This window comes from Medicago sativa, chromosome 1 (assembly GCF_051527215.1).
Source record: "Medicago sativa cultivar Bolivia chromosome 1, Bolivia_mono, whole genome shotgun sequence".
Classification (NCBI taxonomy): Eukaryota; Viridiplantae; Streptophyta; class Magnoliopsida; order Fabales; family Fabaceae; genus Medicago; species Medicago sativa.
Window position 1 is genome coordinate 55,855,565 of NC_140749.1, and position 15,835 is coordinate 55,871,399.

General features: G+C 33.5%; 1 protein-coding gene and 1 pseudogene across 41 annotated transcripts; both read left to right on the forward strand.

Annotated features, from left to right (window-relative positions):
• The first annotated feature begins 2,147 nt into the window (after positions 1–2,147).
• LOC146955577 (E3 ubiquitin-protein ligase PUB23 pseudogene) lies at positions 2,148–3,783 on the forward strand (annotated as a pseudogene). Its single transcript, XR_015016818.1, has one exon. The product of XR_015016818.1 is annotated as an E3 ubiquitin-protein ligase PUB23 pseudogene (transcript).
• Positions 3,784–5,345: 1,562 nt separating this feature from the next.
• On the forward strand, positions 5,346–9,425 carry LOC146955578 (sugar transporter ERD6-like 18). 40 transcript variants are annotated; one of them, XR_015016789.1, is made up of 8 exons: positions 5,346–5,791; positions 5,951–6,038; positions 6,276–6,338; positions 6,423–6,609; positions 7,135–7,331; positions 7,799–7,881; positions 8,889–9,069; positions 9,155–9,425. XR_015016789.1 is itself a non-coding variant. In XM_085722116.1 (6 exons), exons 1-5 carry the CDS (start codon positions 5,714–5,716, stop codon positions 6,596–6,598), a joined length of 312 nt encoding a protein of 103 aa, XP_085578242.1. In that variant the 5' UTR covers positions 5,346–5,713; the 3' UTR covers positions 6,599–6,609; positions 7,135–7,644. The 40 variants fall into 40 exon arrangements, 8 of the variants coding, with proteins under 8 accessions (XP_085578242.1, XP_085578234.1, XP_085578249.1 ...); XR_015016747.1 differs by lacking the exon at positions 7,799–7,881 and having other exon boundaries at positions 5,346–5,793; positions 7,135–7,377; XR_015016740.1 differs by lacking the exon at positions 7,799–7,881 and having other exon boundaries at positions 5,346–5,793; positions 6,515–6,609; positions 7,135–7,377.
• The last annotated feature ends 6,410 nt before the right edge of the window (positions 9,426–15,835 follow it).

Sequence of the window (15,835 nt, forward strand, 5' to 3'; positions counted from 1 at the left end):
AGTACAAATTGAATATTTACCCAAAAAAAAACACAAAATGAACACGTTGTTTAATTGGTCAAAGGAGCGGTGACAAGTGGGATATGCAAGTAAGCATGGAGAGAGTGATAGTTGATGAAACTAGCAGTTGCATCCGAAGCATGGTTGATAAAATCCACTATTTGCTTCTTTCCCTTTCATTACGTCCACAACTTTTCTTTATTGATAAAATACAAAATCAACATTTTAAAATGTCGGCCAGCAGTCAAACCACAACGTGGAGAGAAAAAACCAACGAATGCACTCTAAAGAGAAAGTCAAAATATTATCCTAAGAAGAAAACAAAATAGAGAAAGTCAAAAGGAGGTAAATAATCTCAAATACCATGTCCATATGCTTACAGTATAACCATGTGCTTTTATCTTCATTTTTATATTTTATAGTACTATTTATTGGTTGGATTTAATTTGGTTATGTAAATAATTTTTGTAGGTAGTATTTATTTATTTGAGAAAAGAAGCCGGTACATTGCACAAAATTTATTCAATATACACTAGGAAAAACTTTTTACATCAGTTAAAAATGATTTTTCACATCATTTGAAATATACAACCAAGAACTAGACATCATGTTTTACTATGTCTTCTTCAACAAAAAAAAAATTTACTATGTCAATCCACGTCTTTATACCGTAAATCGTCATCACAATAATGTGCAGTATTTGGAATAATATCTTTGGTCTTTTTAGATGCACATTATTTTTTGCGTCGTGATATTTGAACAACCATTTAAGATAATTTTTATGACAACTTCTGTATTCTCTTTTTTCATTAGTGAAAAACAATAGAGAGAGAGAGAGAGAGAGAGAGAGAGAGAGAGAGAGAGAGAGAGAGAGAGAGAGAGAGAGAGAGAGAGAGAGAGAGAGAGAGAGAGAGAGAGAGAGAGAGAGAGAGAGAGAGAGATGATGATGATGAAAGAATAAAAACATAATGTAAGCACGAAAGAGTTGTCAAAAAGTTGTTACAAAATGTCCATACAAATATTATTTCTCCTAATTTTTTATCATCCTCTGACCACCAGCCGATTATTACCTCACTAAACGGCTAGGTATCCAACTTCGAGGTCTCGATCTCTTATAATATTGTTCCACGTTCTATCTTTAAGTTAGATCAAGGTATTCAAATGAATAATGATAGGTGAGTGAAATTGTAAAAGGGTTATCATCAAATCAGTATCGATGGAGTAAAAGGTATTATGGATGTCAACTTTTAAGAGACGTGGTATAATGTAGTAGATCCTCAAAAGGCCAATCCGTTAGGAGACTCTCGAGACATAAAAACTACATTGGGGTATTTGGTCTACTCAATGTTAGACTTCAACACACTGGCGGAGCCCTTCATGGGCTGAGGTGGGCCACGACCCACCCCCAAAAATTAAAAAATCAACGATTATAGGTCTATTTTGTGAGATTTTATACAATTTTGTGTCGGTTTTAGGTTTCGGTTGATCCAAATTCCCGTAAAGTGGTGTAGTGGCTCACCCAAAAAACTTAAATAATTCAATTATAGGTCTATTTTGCAAGATTTTATACAATTTTATGTCGATTTTATGTTTTGGTTGATCCAAAAATAAATCTCCTTTACGCGGTAAATTTGCACATGAAATAATTGGTCACTTGAATGGATAAAAAATAATTTGGCCCACCCCCAGAATATTTTCTAGCTCCGCCACTGCTTCAACATACTCTACCATTCTTAAATATAAGCAAAAGTTTCTAAAAAAAAAGTAGAAATACTTGATCTAAAATTTGGATAGAATACATCAATATATTTTTAACCAATTTTACTTACATTTGTGACTAGAATATCGAACCATTTTTATACCAATTCTGAGTTGTTACCTAAAAATCACTTTTTTTTTTTTGAGGAAACCTAAAAAACACTTAAAATTGAAGTTACATTAATTATTAAACTTAACTTTGCTTTGTTCAAGTTCATGCATGAATAGGTAAATTTGGTCAATTATTTAAGCCTTTCCCATGATCCCTTGGAAAAGTCATAACTCTCTTTCTGAAATAAATGAAAAAGCCTCAAATTTGCGTGTATTGACTTTCACACAATATGAACACGGATACACTATAAATAACAATACCACAACCCTTCTCTCTCATTAATTCATTCTTTCATTTCTCAACTCTCCGCCAAAAAGCAATAACATTTCAAAGTCCAAACAATTTTTCTGCTTCTTCAATCATCCACAATGAATCAAGATATCGAAGTTACACCATTTTTCCTTTGCCCTATTTCACTACAAATCATGAAGGATCCAGTTACTGTCTCAACAGGCATAACCTACGACAGAGAAAGCATCGAAAAATGGCTCTTTTCATCGGAAAACAAAACATGTCCTGTCACAAAACAACAACTCACACATGATGATGCAAATGATCTCATTATTCTCACTCCAAACCACACTCTTCGTAGGCTCATCCAAGCATGGTGCACCATGAATTCTTCTTATGGAGTTGAAAGGATTCCAACTCCAAAACCTCCAACAACAAAAACCCTCATTGAAAAACTCTTCAAAGAAGCTTCTGATTCTTCAGATTCACCTCATTTACTTATCCAAACCCTAAAAAAGCTCAAAACAATCGCTTCCGAGAGCGAAACAAATCGTCGGTGTATCGAATCAGCCGGTGCAGTCGAGTTCTTAGCATCAATAGTAACAAAAAACAACACAAGTTGTTCATCTTCTTGTTCAGCAACAGAATTAATTGAAGCTAGCTTTGATGATGATGATGTTGAAGGTTTTGCTTTTGACTTCAAAATAGGTGCAGAAGATGAAGCTATAAACATCCTTCACAATCTTCAATTATCAGAACAAGGTTTGAAAACTCTCTTAAACTTCAAAAATGGAGAAGTTTTAGATTCTTTAATGAGATTATTGCAAAAAGGTAATTATGATTCAAGAACATACGCAATCTTTCTGTTGAAATCTATGTCAAAAGTAGCTGATCCAACAAAGCTAGCCAATCTAAAGACCGAGTTTTTCATCGAGTTAGTTCAACTTCTCAAAGACCAAATATCAAAGAAAGCATCAAAAGCAACACTACAAACGTTAATTCAACTTGTCGAATTTGGAAGAAATAGAGTAAAAGCAATTGAATCAGGTTGTGTTTCTGCTTTGATAGAACTTCTTCTTGATTGCAAAGAAAGAAAGCCATGTGAGATGATTTTGGTGCTTTTGGAGATGTTATGTCAATGTGCTGATGGAAGATTTGAACTCTTAAGCCATGGATGTGGTTTAGCTATTGTTTCAAAGAAGATTCTGAGGGTTTCCACCATGGCTAATGACAGAGCTGTGAGGATTCTTCTATCTGTTTCAAGATTTTCTGCAACACATTTTGTTATTCAAGAAATGTTACGAATTGGTGTTGTTGCAAAGCTTTGTTTGGTTCTTCAAGTTGATAGTGGAAATAAGGCAAAGGAGAAAGCAAGGGAGATTCTTAAATTGCATTCAAAGTCTTGGATGAATTCTCATTGCATACCTTTTAATTTACTTGCTTCATACCCAACAAGTGGGTAAAAAATTGCTAGGGTTTTTTCACTTTTTATTTTTTACCCCTTTTTTGGGATTCTTTTTTTGTATAGTAAATAGAATTGTTCATAGAAATTTAATTGGATCATGGGATAGTTGTGGGCATAAAATAATGTCCATGAAGAATAGGTCTGAAACATATTAGGGTTAATTGTTTATTGTGAATGAATACATCATATATTGATACAACAAAGTTTATCTTGCCAATTTTGTTATTTGTTTTAATTTCAATATTTTTTTTCGAGTTTTAATTAAATCCTGTTGCTTGAAATGATGTAAGCATGTGTAACCAAAAAAAAAATGATGTAAGCATGCCATTAAATTATCTCAAAATTAATGACATATGCCATACCCCCTAATCTTGACAACCTCTATACTCAACTTCTTCAAACTATCATAGAGGAAGTAAGAAACCTCATCTTCTATACTAATCTTGACATCCTCTATTAATCATGTAGGGGAGTGTTAACTTTCATTTTCCTTATTAAAAAAATAAATAAATGAGTGCATAGGGTGTATTGGTAAACATAAAAGTTGAAGAATAAACCTAAGATTATGTGGTGAGAAGTGATTCGTGGAAAGATCCAAAGTCATCCCTTGCATATTTTACGAATTATATGTGGAATGCATTTAAGATTGTATGCCCTAAGTAATCACTACTTGTGCTTGTCTTATGCTGTTTTTTTGGGTATTTTGAACAATATTGACCTTTAGCTGAAGTTTAAAGCCTAGTTGGCAGTTGATTAGGCATATTTTGGCAGGCCAGCATTTATGCAATGAATCAATATTCTTCTAATTTGGTGTTTGAGTTATAAATTCTGATATATGTGGTTCATGTTATAGGTTTGGGGATGGTTGCAACATTTGTTGAATATCATGTCCTTCGGTAATTATAACGGAACAACCTAGAGCGTTGTTTTGTTTTAATTATGCGTGGTCTCAGTTTGCACTGTCGCATTGGATGAATGCTCTTGCGGTTTCAAATGTTTTTACAGGAAGTATCAAAGGTTTTGGTGGTTCGTTCAGAACCGTTTTTACTCTTATCTTTCAAGTTGGTTACCTTCTGAGTTTTGGAAAGCTTCTGCATTCAATGCAATTCTAGATTTCTTCTCTTTGAAGAATTTTGTTCTCCACTTCATCTTCTAAAACAAGTTAGTGTACTTTCTACTACTATGTTTCTCCACTTCTCTTTGAACGCATTTTTATAGGCAAATTTGTTTAATGGTATAATTAGAAGTTGAAAAGTCATCTAAAAACCATGTATTCCCTTTATATATAGCATATATTAGAATAGATTCATATCACTACAAGAATTCCCAATATTACTAACCAATTCAAAATTGCATTACTGGGGGATTTAGGCCCTCAGTAATTACTGGCGGAATAAACCTTCAGTACCACCCAAAAAACCCTCAATAACGTTACTGACGGAAAAGTTCCTCAATAATCCAGTGAGTTACATTACTGACGGATTAAATCCGTCAGTATTTTCAATAAAGAACCTACGGATTATTACTGACGGAAATTTTCGGCCAATAATGTCTTTGCTTTACTGAGGGATATAATCCGTCAGTAATAGTATAACGGAATTAAATAATCCGTCAGTAATTCAAAAATATCCGTCAGTAATGTTGTTATTTACGAATCCGTCAGTAACGCATACAGTCCGCCAGTAATGTTGTTATTTACGAATCCGTCAGTAACGCATAATGTCGGCCAATAATGTCTTTGTAGTGACTTTCCTTTTACTCCTACCAATTAGTCAATACACTCGAACAAAATATTTTCCTCTCTCCACCTTTCTCAATTTCATTCCCACGGTTCCACTCTTCAAAACCCTAATGCCTCCATTTCAATCTCACTCTCTATCTGAAACCTAACACCCTCCCAATCTCACCCCCAATTTCAATCTCACCCTCAATTTCAACCCTCAACATGAATCTCTCCCTCAATTTCAACTGTCAACATGACTCTCACCCCAAAACCCCCAATTTCAATCTCACCCTCAACATGAATCTGAGACAGCTTGCTTCGTGCTTCGACTCTGTTTCGTTAATCTGAGAAAACTTTGGTTTGTTCTACTCTCACGAAACTTTCCTCTCTGTCAGCCACAACGACGTTACTTCGTTACTTCGCAATGGTGTGTTTGGAAGAAACGACCCAACCTGCTTCTGCACGTGGTTCCTTCATTCCTTCTCGATTCTTCTTCAAGCTCGTGTGATTCAGTTGTCCTTTTTTCTTATTCATTCTTGCGTTATACTTTGAATCTCTGCATTGTGTTGAATCTACGTTGTGAATCTTCAAAGTTCTAATTTTTATTTTTTTTATATTAATCATTGTTTTGTTAATTGAATCTGTGTAATTTCTTTTTCAGTTTTGCGTTCTCAGTTTTGGGCAATTTGTTTTTGTCAAGGCATTTCGCCGTGGTTCGCACTTCAGCTCGCCTACTTCACTTTCTCAAGGTAAAATTATTCATTTGAATCTATCCTATTGGTATAGAAAGGATCAAGAAATTACTTGATATATAAAGGGGATTTATGTTGAATGCTGTTTGGATTATTTGCTCATAGGATTCTCGTATTGTGTTCCTTAAAAAAAAAAAAGACTCTTGTATTGTGTGGATTGTTATTGGTATAGAAAGAATCGGGAGCCATTTTGGGAGCCATTTTTATATCAGCATATATTAAATTGAATGACAGGTTCCATTCACTATTTTGGGAGCCATTTTGATGGATAAGTTTGGAAGAAGACCGCTTATAACGGTAATTCTGTTTTCAAGTATTTAAAATTTTGATAATACCATTAATAAGGGGAAATGCCTAATAGAAGTGTTTACATGCATGTAGGCTTCAACAAGTGGAACATTTGTAGGCTGTTTTATGACTGGAATTGCTTTCTTTCTTAAGGCAAATTTTTAATAATCATATTTTCTATATAGATTATGATGCGTATCTCTCAATTAGTCAATTTTGAAACTTTGCTGTATTATTCCATGGATCAGGATCAGAACTTGCTTGGGTAATAATCTATGAGGTATGTGTCATTTGAAAAAAAGCACACTTAATGGTTTTATGGCTTTCGTAGTGTAACTCTTATTAACAATTGTGCTCATGGAAGGTATTGAGAAAAATCCAAGTCACACACTGAAAAGAGATAAAGAAGTTTGAAAAAAATCTATAAATAGTGACACTCTTACCTTATAAGTCGATTTTATAAAAATGAATTAGACTTGATATCAAAACCAAATACAAGGTAGATGCGGTGTTGATGTACGGAATGCTTTAATTAATAATATCCACAAAGTTGCGGATAGGTTTCGTTGTTACACTTAGCCGCGACTTCTTCACCTCACTTCAGAATTGCAAGTGTGTTTGCTATCTCGCTGTGAAAATTATTAGCTTATCTTACAATGGAATTGATTTAATTAAGTATGTAACAAACAATCGTTGGTGTCCCTGTGCAGCTGGCTTATTTTTGCTTGGTAGAGGCTGTTGGCAGTACTGCTGCTGGTTTTGGTGTTGTTTGCTACTGACAGCAGCGTTTGGTTTTGTGTTGCAGGGTTGTTTTTTGGAATTTTGAGGCAGGGTTATGCTTTTGGTCTTATGCTGGCCATTTGTGTATACCTCAGCTTCATCATTTTGGGAAGGTTGGGCTGCTTGTATTTGGTTGTTCCTCTTCTTTGTGAACGTGACTGCTCGATTGAGAAGAAAAATGGAATGGATTTTTAGCTGCTACTCCTCTTCTCCGTTACTAAGGTTAACCACATATTTTTAGCTGCTACTCCTCTTCTCCGTTACTAAGGTTAACCACATATTTTTCTTTCCATTCAATTCCTCTATTGTTCAAAATAGCTTGCAATAGCTTTGTAGGCTTCTTACAAAATCAAAGTAATTGTTGTTCATATGATTGGTGTGGGGTTTGGTTTGTTGATATTGCAGTTTAGGAATTTTCAAAATAAGCTACCTTTTGCAGTGTGCCTATATACAAATTGACCATTGATTCACGATTGGAGGAACCTTATCTTTTATGGTTCCCTTCAAATTTCAATCAGCTATATATATATATATATATATATATATATATATATATATATATATATATATATATATATATATATATAGGTAGGTTTGTCTTTTTTGAATATTTGTTACACTGAATTGGTCTTTTGTTTTATCAACATATAGATCTGTTTGTTTTATTCGAAACTCCTTTCATTTTATAGCTTAGTTTGAGAAGTCCAAAAAGAAAGTTAAGAGATATGGATTAGAGTGAGAAGATCACAATAAACACTAGTTGCTGATCAAGGTGTGTCAATCATTTTTTCTATCTTTTCCACTTTCAGTGTATTAAGTCTAGGAATTTCCAGTTGCATAAATCTTACTACACGTGTGAAGGAAGTGTAAGTATCATAATAGAAGACATGTTAGGTGTCCGACACTAACTATAATTAATTCATTTTATATAGTCATTTCTGCTATAAACTATGTTTTAGAAGCATTAATGTTTTCTGAATTTGATCAAAATTTTCCCAATTTAAGAGTAGATTTTGGATAAGTTTAAGCATTGCTACAAACCTTATCTTGCTATCAGAGATTTAAGCTTTGTCACCCTGTGATATAATGTTGCTAGTTTAATTAAAGAAGTTTGAAGTAGTGCCACATTGTGTTTACTTACATAGCTCTCAATCTGATGGAAATGTTATATAATGGAAAGGTTACATAGAGATGTCACATAGGCAGAACTCTTAAGTTTTTAACATAGAGTAAGATTGTTACATAGAATTGCCACATAAACATAAAGACATAGAAGAAGTCATGTTTAGTTTATATATAGAAGATAGATGGTAGATAGATCAATATAGATATAGATTTGGTCATCAACCTATACATAAGCTAAGTATAATTGTATAAATGTTGTAAGGTCAAAAGTTATATGCGTAGAAACATATCTGATTGTATAATCCTGATTTAAGCTTTGTTACAAACAATATATGGCTGTTAGAAAACTGGATAACAATACTCGCAATTATGATGTATCTAATGTATTATTTTTTTTGTTCATACTGAATATTGTATGCTGATGTATGTTTTTCTGCACGGCTGACCTGCATATTTTGGTGTTAGGGAGTGTTGGAATTTCTGTTTTGGCGGTGTTTATGATTGTTATGGATGATTGTTTCTTTTCAAGGTGTTTCATCTTTAGCGTTGCCCTTGTATTTCTTTTCTTTGCGAGAGTTGGTAGTTCTTATAACTTCCTATGCTAATAAAAATTTGATGATCCAAAGATTAATATAGATGTTGAGTGTTTTGAAGGAGGGTCGACTTGTTGGGGTCTGGTGGCTCGCAACTGTGAAGGCATTGTTAGTGCAACAGTCACTTTGAGAGAAAATATAAAGACATCACCACTAATGGCAGAAGCAATGGGATTGAGATGGTGCCTAAAGTGGATCAAAGAGATGGTGCCTATTTGTGCACCTTCAGAAAAAGCTAAATAGTAAGTTCTTGTAATTTATAATCGAGTCAGTTTTTTTTTGCCTCTAATCTGTGTATCATCGACGCTTAATTTTATTTGTGAGCAGCATTCTGTTCTCTGTGACTGTTCCTTTGGTTCCTTATTCCGGTTTGTAGAAGAGGAGGAAATAGGAGCGAAGATCACCGAGAGGGAGATCAAGATCAAATTTGTCCGAATATTATGATAATTAGTTTTTTTTTCTTAGTTTTCTAGATTGTAGGAATATTATTAAAATATTTATGATTTTGTATGAAAATTATTTATGTATTGTACAAATATTATAATGATATGTGGTTTAATTAATTTGTCGTATTAAATAAAAAAAATTATTTCTTTAATTTATTTGTGTTTATTTAATTTTATTTCTCTATTTAAAATCAAAAAGTGGGGGAAGGGATCAAAAAAAAAAAAAAAGGTGAAGTACATTACTGGCGGACATTTCCGTCAGTAATGCAAATTCGATTAACATTACTTGGGGGATAAATCCGCCAGTAATATTATGACAAATCTGAATCTACATTACTGAGGGATTATTCCGTCAGTAATTACTGGCGGAATAATCCGTCAGTAATTACTGACGGAATAATCCCTCAGTAATGCTTTGTCAGGACTACATCCTCATTACTGAGGGAAAAATCCGCCAGTAACATTTCTGACGCTCATATTACTGAGGGACTCGAATCCGCCAGTAATGCGTATTACTGAGGGATTTTCTGCATTACTGGGGGATTATTTCCACCAGTAATAACCAAAATTCTTGTAGTGTATAGGCAATTTATTTTAAGAGGTCATGTAGACAAATTTGTTTAACGATATAATTGAAATTAAAAAAATCACCCCAAAACCGTGTATTCTTTTTATATATAGTATAAATGTAGATCAATTGTTATTAGATGGTGGGAGTATCAAGGATTGTTGTTTTAAATAAATAAATACAAATTTTACTTCTATATTCCCAATAGCTCTTATATAAATACCCCTAACTCTAACCCTCCATTTCTCTCTACTCTATGTTTTTATCTCACCATCAACTTATTTATCTATCATATCACTCTTTATATTTTTCTCTCTCAAATTGTAGATAAAATGTACAGGTGTTCAAAGATCATTTTTCTTTCTCAAAATATCTAAGTTTTGAGTGGGGGCTGCCTCCCTCTGTCACTTAAGAAATTTTTTAATTTAATTTATATACATCATTAGCGTAGAGTTTTTACACTATCCTTTATTTTGAATTGTTAATTCGATTATTAGAGATGTTTGACTTTTATCATAATCACTTTTAAAGTTATACACATAATTGATTTTGATGTACTAACAGTGCAAATTAAATATTTTACGCCAACAATATATACAAATTAAGCTGACTTTTTTATTTAAGAGTTCTCGTTCATACATATACACACATACACGGTTGAATAAGTTTTGTAAAATAGTTAGCATGCCTTTCATAAAAAATAAAAAAATAAAAAAAAAACTTGCATGCCTTATTTATATACTATGTACATAGTTTCATTCTTGCAATTTTTGTGTGCGGATTTGACAATGAGATTGCTTGTTGTATAGTTTTTTAATAAGACGTGCTTATGTTATTCATCCCTTCTTTTTAAATAAAACCGAGTAGTATAAGTTTAACAGAAAGTTAAGGGCTCTGACATATGAACACACCAATGAAATCCTAGAAATAAAAATAAACAATGAAGTGTCCAGCTACAAAAAATCTGATATATATATTGCGAGTGAGATTCCAGCAGCGTGCTAGCTTTTATTAGTTTGTTATAAGTATATGTGTAGTTATAACTTATAATAATAGAGATCTTTTTTTATAAAAAAATAGTTTAGTCAACTAAGTATGAACTAAAACACTATATGCTAAAATTAATATTTGTTTGAACGTGTTTAGAGAACAATCCTCTTCAATCATTTTCAGACTGATATATCTTCTCTAATTAATAAGTTTCACGATTGTATAGAAGACCACATGTAACAAATATGTGGCATGAGTGGTAATTAAGCGGTTTAAGTCCTTAAACATCCTTTAAAAATAAAGTGCTTAAACATGTTGTCTTGAAGTTTATCTCTAACCGATCGTATGGTGAGTTACCATTTGAAATAAGAAACTCTAAATGGACGTTTAATTATGTGTTTATTTTGGATGTAGGCATGGCAATGGGGCGGGGTGGGGACGGGTTTTACCTTCCCCGTCCCCATACCAGATTCTCATATACTTACCCGTTACCCTACCCATACCCAACGGGGATGAAAAATTGAATCTCATCCCCGTCCCCGACGGGTTCGGGTATCCCCGCCCCATCCCCATCCCCGCATTGAATAATTTTTTTTATTAAAAAATAGAAGTTTTTTGGCATCCCCAAGAGCAATGTTGTAATACATTATCCAACAATGCGCTCACTTTAACATTCGTTAGACGGAATGATTTAGTTGATCTTTAAATATCAATGGTAGTTTTTAGTAACATGACAATTATCAAACAAAATAACATGACATATCAACATAAAGTAATTTTTTACATTTGGGACGGGTTTGAGTATGGGTTCGGGGTGGGTACCTATATACCAGTTACCCGTCCCATACCCGAGTTTTGAAATCGGGGAAAACCCATACCCATACCTAAACCCAGTCAAAACGGGGAAAACCCGTCAAATTGGGTTTGGTTCGGGCGGGTAACCGCGGGTATGAGTTTTGTTGCCATGCCTAGGTGGGAAACTAAAGATATATAGTAAATAACATGTTGAATATCCGTTGAAAAGTTATAGCGACATAAACAATAAGCATTTTGAAGGTGTGTTTGATCTGTTAAAAGTAAGTACATAACATAAAAGCACAACATAAGGCATGGCAATTTTTTAGGATATTGGGCAATTTGTTTATCTTATACGATGTTTGGTGGACAAAAAATTATTTTAATATTTTATACAACTTGTATTTTAGACAATTTTTTTAATTTTCTTCATGTCTCTTGCCCCCTAGTTTATCATGTCACTTGAACAATTTTACAATAAAAAACATAGTATAATTATAGTTTTCATGTCCTTTATTTTATAACTGAATATACACATTTTCAATCTAATGGTTAGGACACACAAATTATGTGCTACGATCGTCATAGGAAAAATATTACTTCATCCGTCCCTTAATATAACCGTATTTTAAATTCATGGGACCATATAAACAAGTCACATAATATTGCATTTTCTTCACATAATTCACATAAAATATATCTTTTCAGCTATCATGTTTCCAGGAATCAGGCCCGGCCCTGAGGGGGTGCAAATAGCTCAACAGAGCTGGGCCTCCCTCAGCCATGGGCCCCAAAAAAAAAATTAATACCCACTAGTACTACTGCTCTCCAATTTTTTTTTAATACCCCCAGCCATTTTCTGTCCCCTTGTTTTAGCCTTTTAGGCCTATTAGAATTAGGTCCTCTTGCTTTTGGTGTTAGGTGGGGGTTCCTCGTGTATACGGTAGTCATTTTCACCTTTGGATGTACCGCACATATACGGCACCTTATATTTATCTTTTAAAAAATATAAATAGAACATTGCTCTTTTAAAAAAGGCTTAATTGCACTTTTTGCCCCCTATCTTTCCAAAACTTGCGGTTACTGCCCCTTAACTAATTTAAATACAAAACAGCCCCCTAAGTTTGGATTCTATGGCAGTTTTGGCCCCCTGGTGCTTTTTTGACTTGGTCAGTGATGACGTGGCACCCAAACCCCTTATGTTTGGTGCCACGTGGATATTTGTTTATTTTTTATTTTTTTTAATATTGCAGGCTTTTTTAAATTGGGAGGAAATTAAAAAAAAATAGAACAAATTAAAAAAAAAGGAAAAAGAAAAAGACATCAGGTTCAGCAGCGACTTCCATTGACCCAAACCCCTTCTGTGCCTCAGCCTTCCTCTGCTTCATTTCCTTCTCCTCATCAGCGACCTCCATCGGTCCACATCTCCGGTATCTCTCACAAGAACAATATCATCACCAAGCTTCTTTCATTCTACGCTGCCTCTGGTAAACTCCAACATGCACACAAACTCTTCATTCAAATCCATAACCCAAAAACCACCGTTTGGAATCACATGATTAGAGCCTATGCTAGTAGTATTACGCCTTGGAAATCGGTTCAATATTACAATCAAATGGTGTTAAATGATTCTGAACCTGATGGGTTTACGTATTCGTTTCTATTGAGTGCTTGTGTGTGAGGCGGGTTGGTCAGAGAAGGGGAACAGTTGCATGGGATTGTTCTGGAAAAAAGGTATTGCTCGGATGTTTTTGTTAATACGAATTTGATTAATTTTTATGCGGATTGTGGTGGTGCTGAGCAAGCACGGTATGTGTTTGATGATATGACTCAAAGAAGTGTTGTTAGCTGGAATTCTTTACTTGTTGGGTATGTTAAGTGTGGTGATTTTGATGCTGCCGGGAAGGTTTTTGAGGAAATGCCGGTTATAAATGTTGTGTCTTGGACAACTATGATTGCTGGGTGTGCTCAGAATGGGAAATGTGTTGAAGCTTTGTCGTTGTTTGGTAAAAAGTCCAGAAAATCACAAGAACACAATACCGCTTCATCTTTCTAGCTTGCTGGATTTATGGCCGATTGGGGTTTGGATTGATTGAGCCAGTTTGGTTTTGAGATGTATGGGTCCGATTTGTTGAGAAATTGTGACTGGTCTTTGGTAGTGGTTTTGTAACAGTGTTGGAATTGTGAGACAGTATTGTGTTGTGTTGAAATTGCTGGTTTTGTTCTTGTTCGTATTATGCAGTTCTTTTTCCTTTTTTTTTAATTTGTTCTATTTTTTTTTAATTTCCTACAATTTAAAAAAGCCTGCAATATTAAAAAAAATAAAAAATAAACAAATATCCACGTGGCACCAAACATAAGGGGTTTGGGTGCCACGTCATCACTGACCAAGTCAAAAAAGCACCAGGGGGCCAAAACTGCCATAGAATCCAAACTTAGGGGGCTGTTTTGTATTTAAATTAGTTAAGGGGCAGTAACCGCAAGTTTTGGAAAGATAGGGGGCAAAAAGTGCAATTAAGCCTTTAAAAAAAATATGTTTTGATTTTATCACTGACCTCTTTTCATTCCCAGAGCCGAGCCTTCGAATTCTTAGGGACGACCCTGCCAGGAATCTTTAAATATGACTTGAATCAAACGTTCCCTTAGTAATTGAGGTCTTGATTTTTATTTTATTTTTTGTTTTATTTTCTACTCGGCAAAGATCAAAAGTTGTAAAACTTGATGAAACCTGGGATGATTTATACAACAAAACTTAGAGTAAAGGGGTGTAAGCAACAATATAATGTCAATAAAAATTAGTTTTTTGGATCACTTTCATAGGTATTTTGATGAGCAAGTTTACCTTTTATTGTATTTTGACTGGACAAATTTGTTGGATATAAACACAAAATCAAAGAACAATAAAGATGGAGCAAAGAACTATTCAAGTTAGGTGGTGGGATGGTGACAATGCAATTTCGAATTAATTTTACTAAAGTTGAAGTATGTTATTAAGCCAAATTATTATTACTGTGTCAAGTGTGCCTATGTAAGTTACTTCATATCTTTATTTGATTATTTAGTACAAGCTTTTAACATTTCTCTTGACATTACAGGAGACTAGCTTTTTGCCAAGTGCTTCAATTGTTCATCACTAATGGTGCAGGTCTAGCATCATACTCATTGAATTAGTTTATTGTTAAATGAACTGTATTTTCTTAGACTATTGCTGCACCAAACAAGCTTATCTTTTTGTTGATTAATTGTTGCAGCAAACTTTGTTTAATACATTTAGATCAAATGATATTTATCTATACTATTCTTTTTAGGCCACCAAGGCTACCTCATAGATATGAGAGGAGCTGCCCCTGCTTATTCGCTTCAATGAAGATCATTTCAAATTACATAAATTAAGAAATCTACTAACTATTATCCCATTTTATATCATGCACCCCTTTGACAAGTTGTATATGATATAAATGTCTCCATTTCCTAATTAGTAAAAAAATTGTCTTTCACATGTTAATTACTAGTTAATTTGTGTGTGTGTGTGTGTTTTTTTTTTGAAGGAAGTTAATTTGTGTGTTACTTACTCAAATATGGGAATCATTAATGCATAATAACATTTTTTTTCTTCATTTGGAACCAAAGTGAGATACATATACAACTGTGATTGTAACAGGCACGAATCTAGGTGGAAGAAATTGGAGCAACTGCCCCCACTACTCTTCCGATTATATTTGTTAAATATTTGATATTTTAATGATTGTCCCCTCTTAAAATAATATATCGCCTCCATTAAATGAAAATTTATACCATAAAAAAAAGTTTCGCTCATTAATTTTATAAAATCAAATCTGTAAATGCATTTGAGATGAAATTTTGAATAATTTCTACCATATTTTTTAAATATAAAGACACGTAGAGAACAATTTTAATTTGTAAATGTTGATGAGTTTTAATTTTTCTAATAAATAATAGGATAGTGTTTATAATGTCGAGTATTTTGTTCAATGATAATGATATTATTATTATATCACTTTTCCATTGCTAAACTTTTTTTTTCTATAAATATCTATCATGTAAAATCTTGTCCCCGCAAGTTAACATTTCTAGATCTGATTGTAAGATTAGTGGTAAACAACTAGATTTATCGAATAAGCCTACAAACTAACCATGATTTCCACTATAAAAATGAGTTTTGTTGATGGTTTATAATATATACAACAA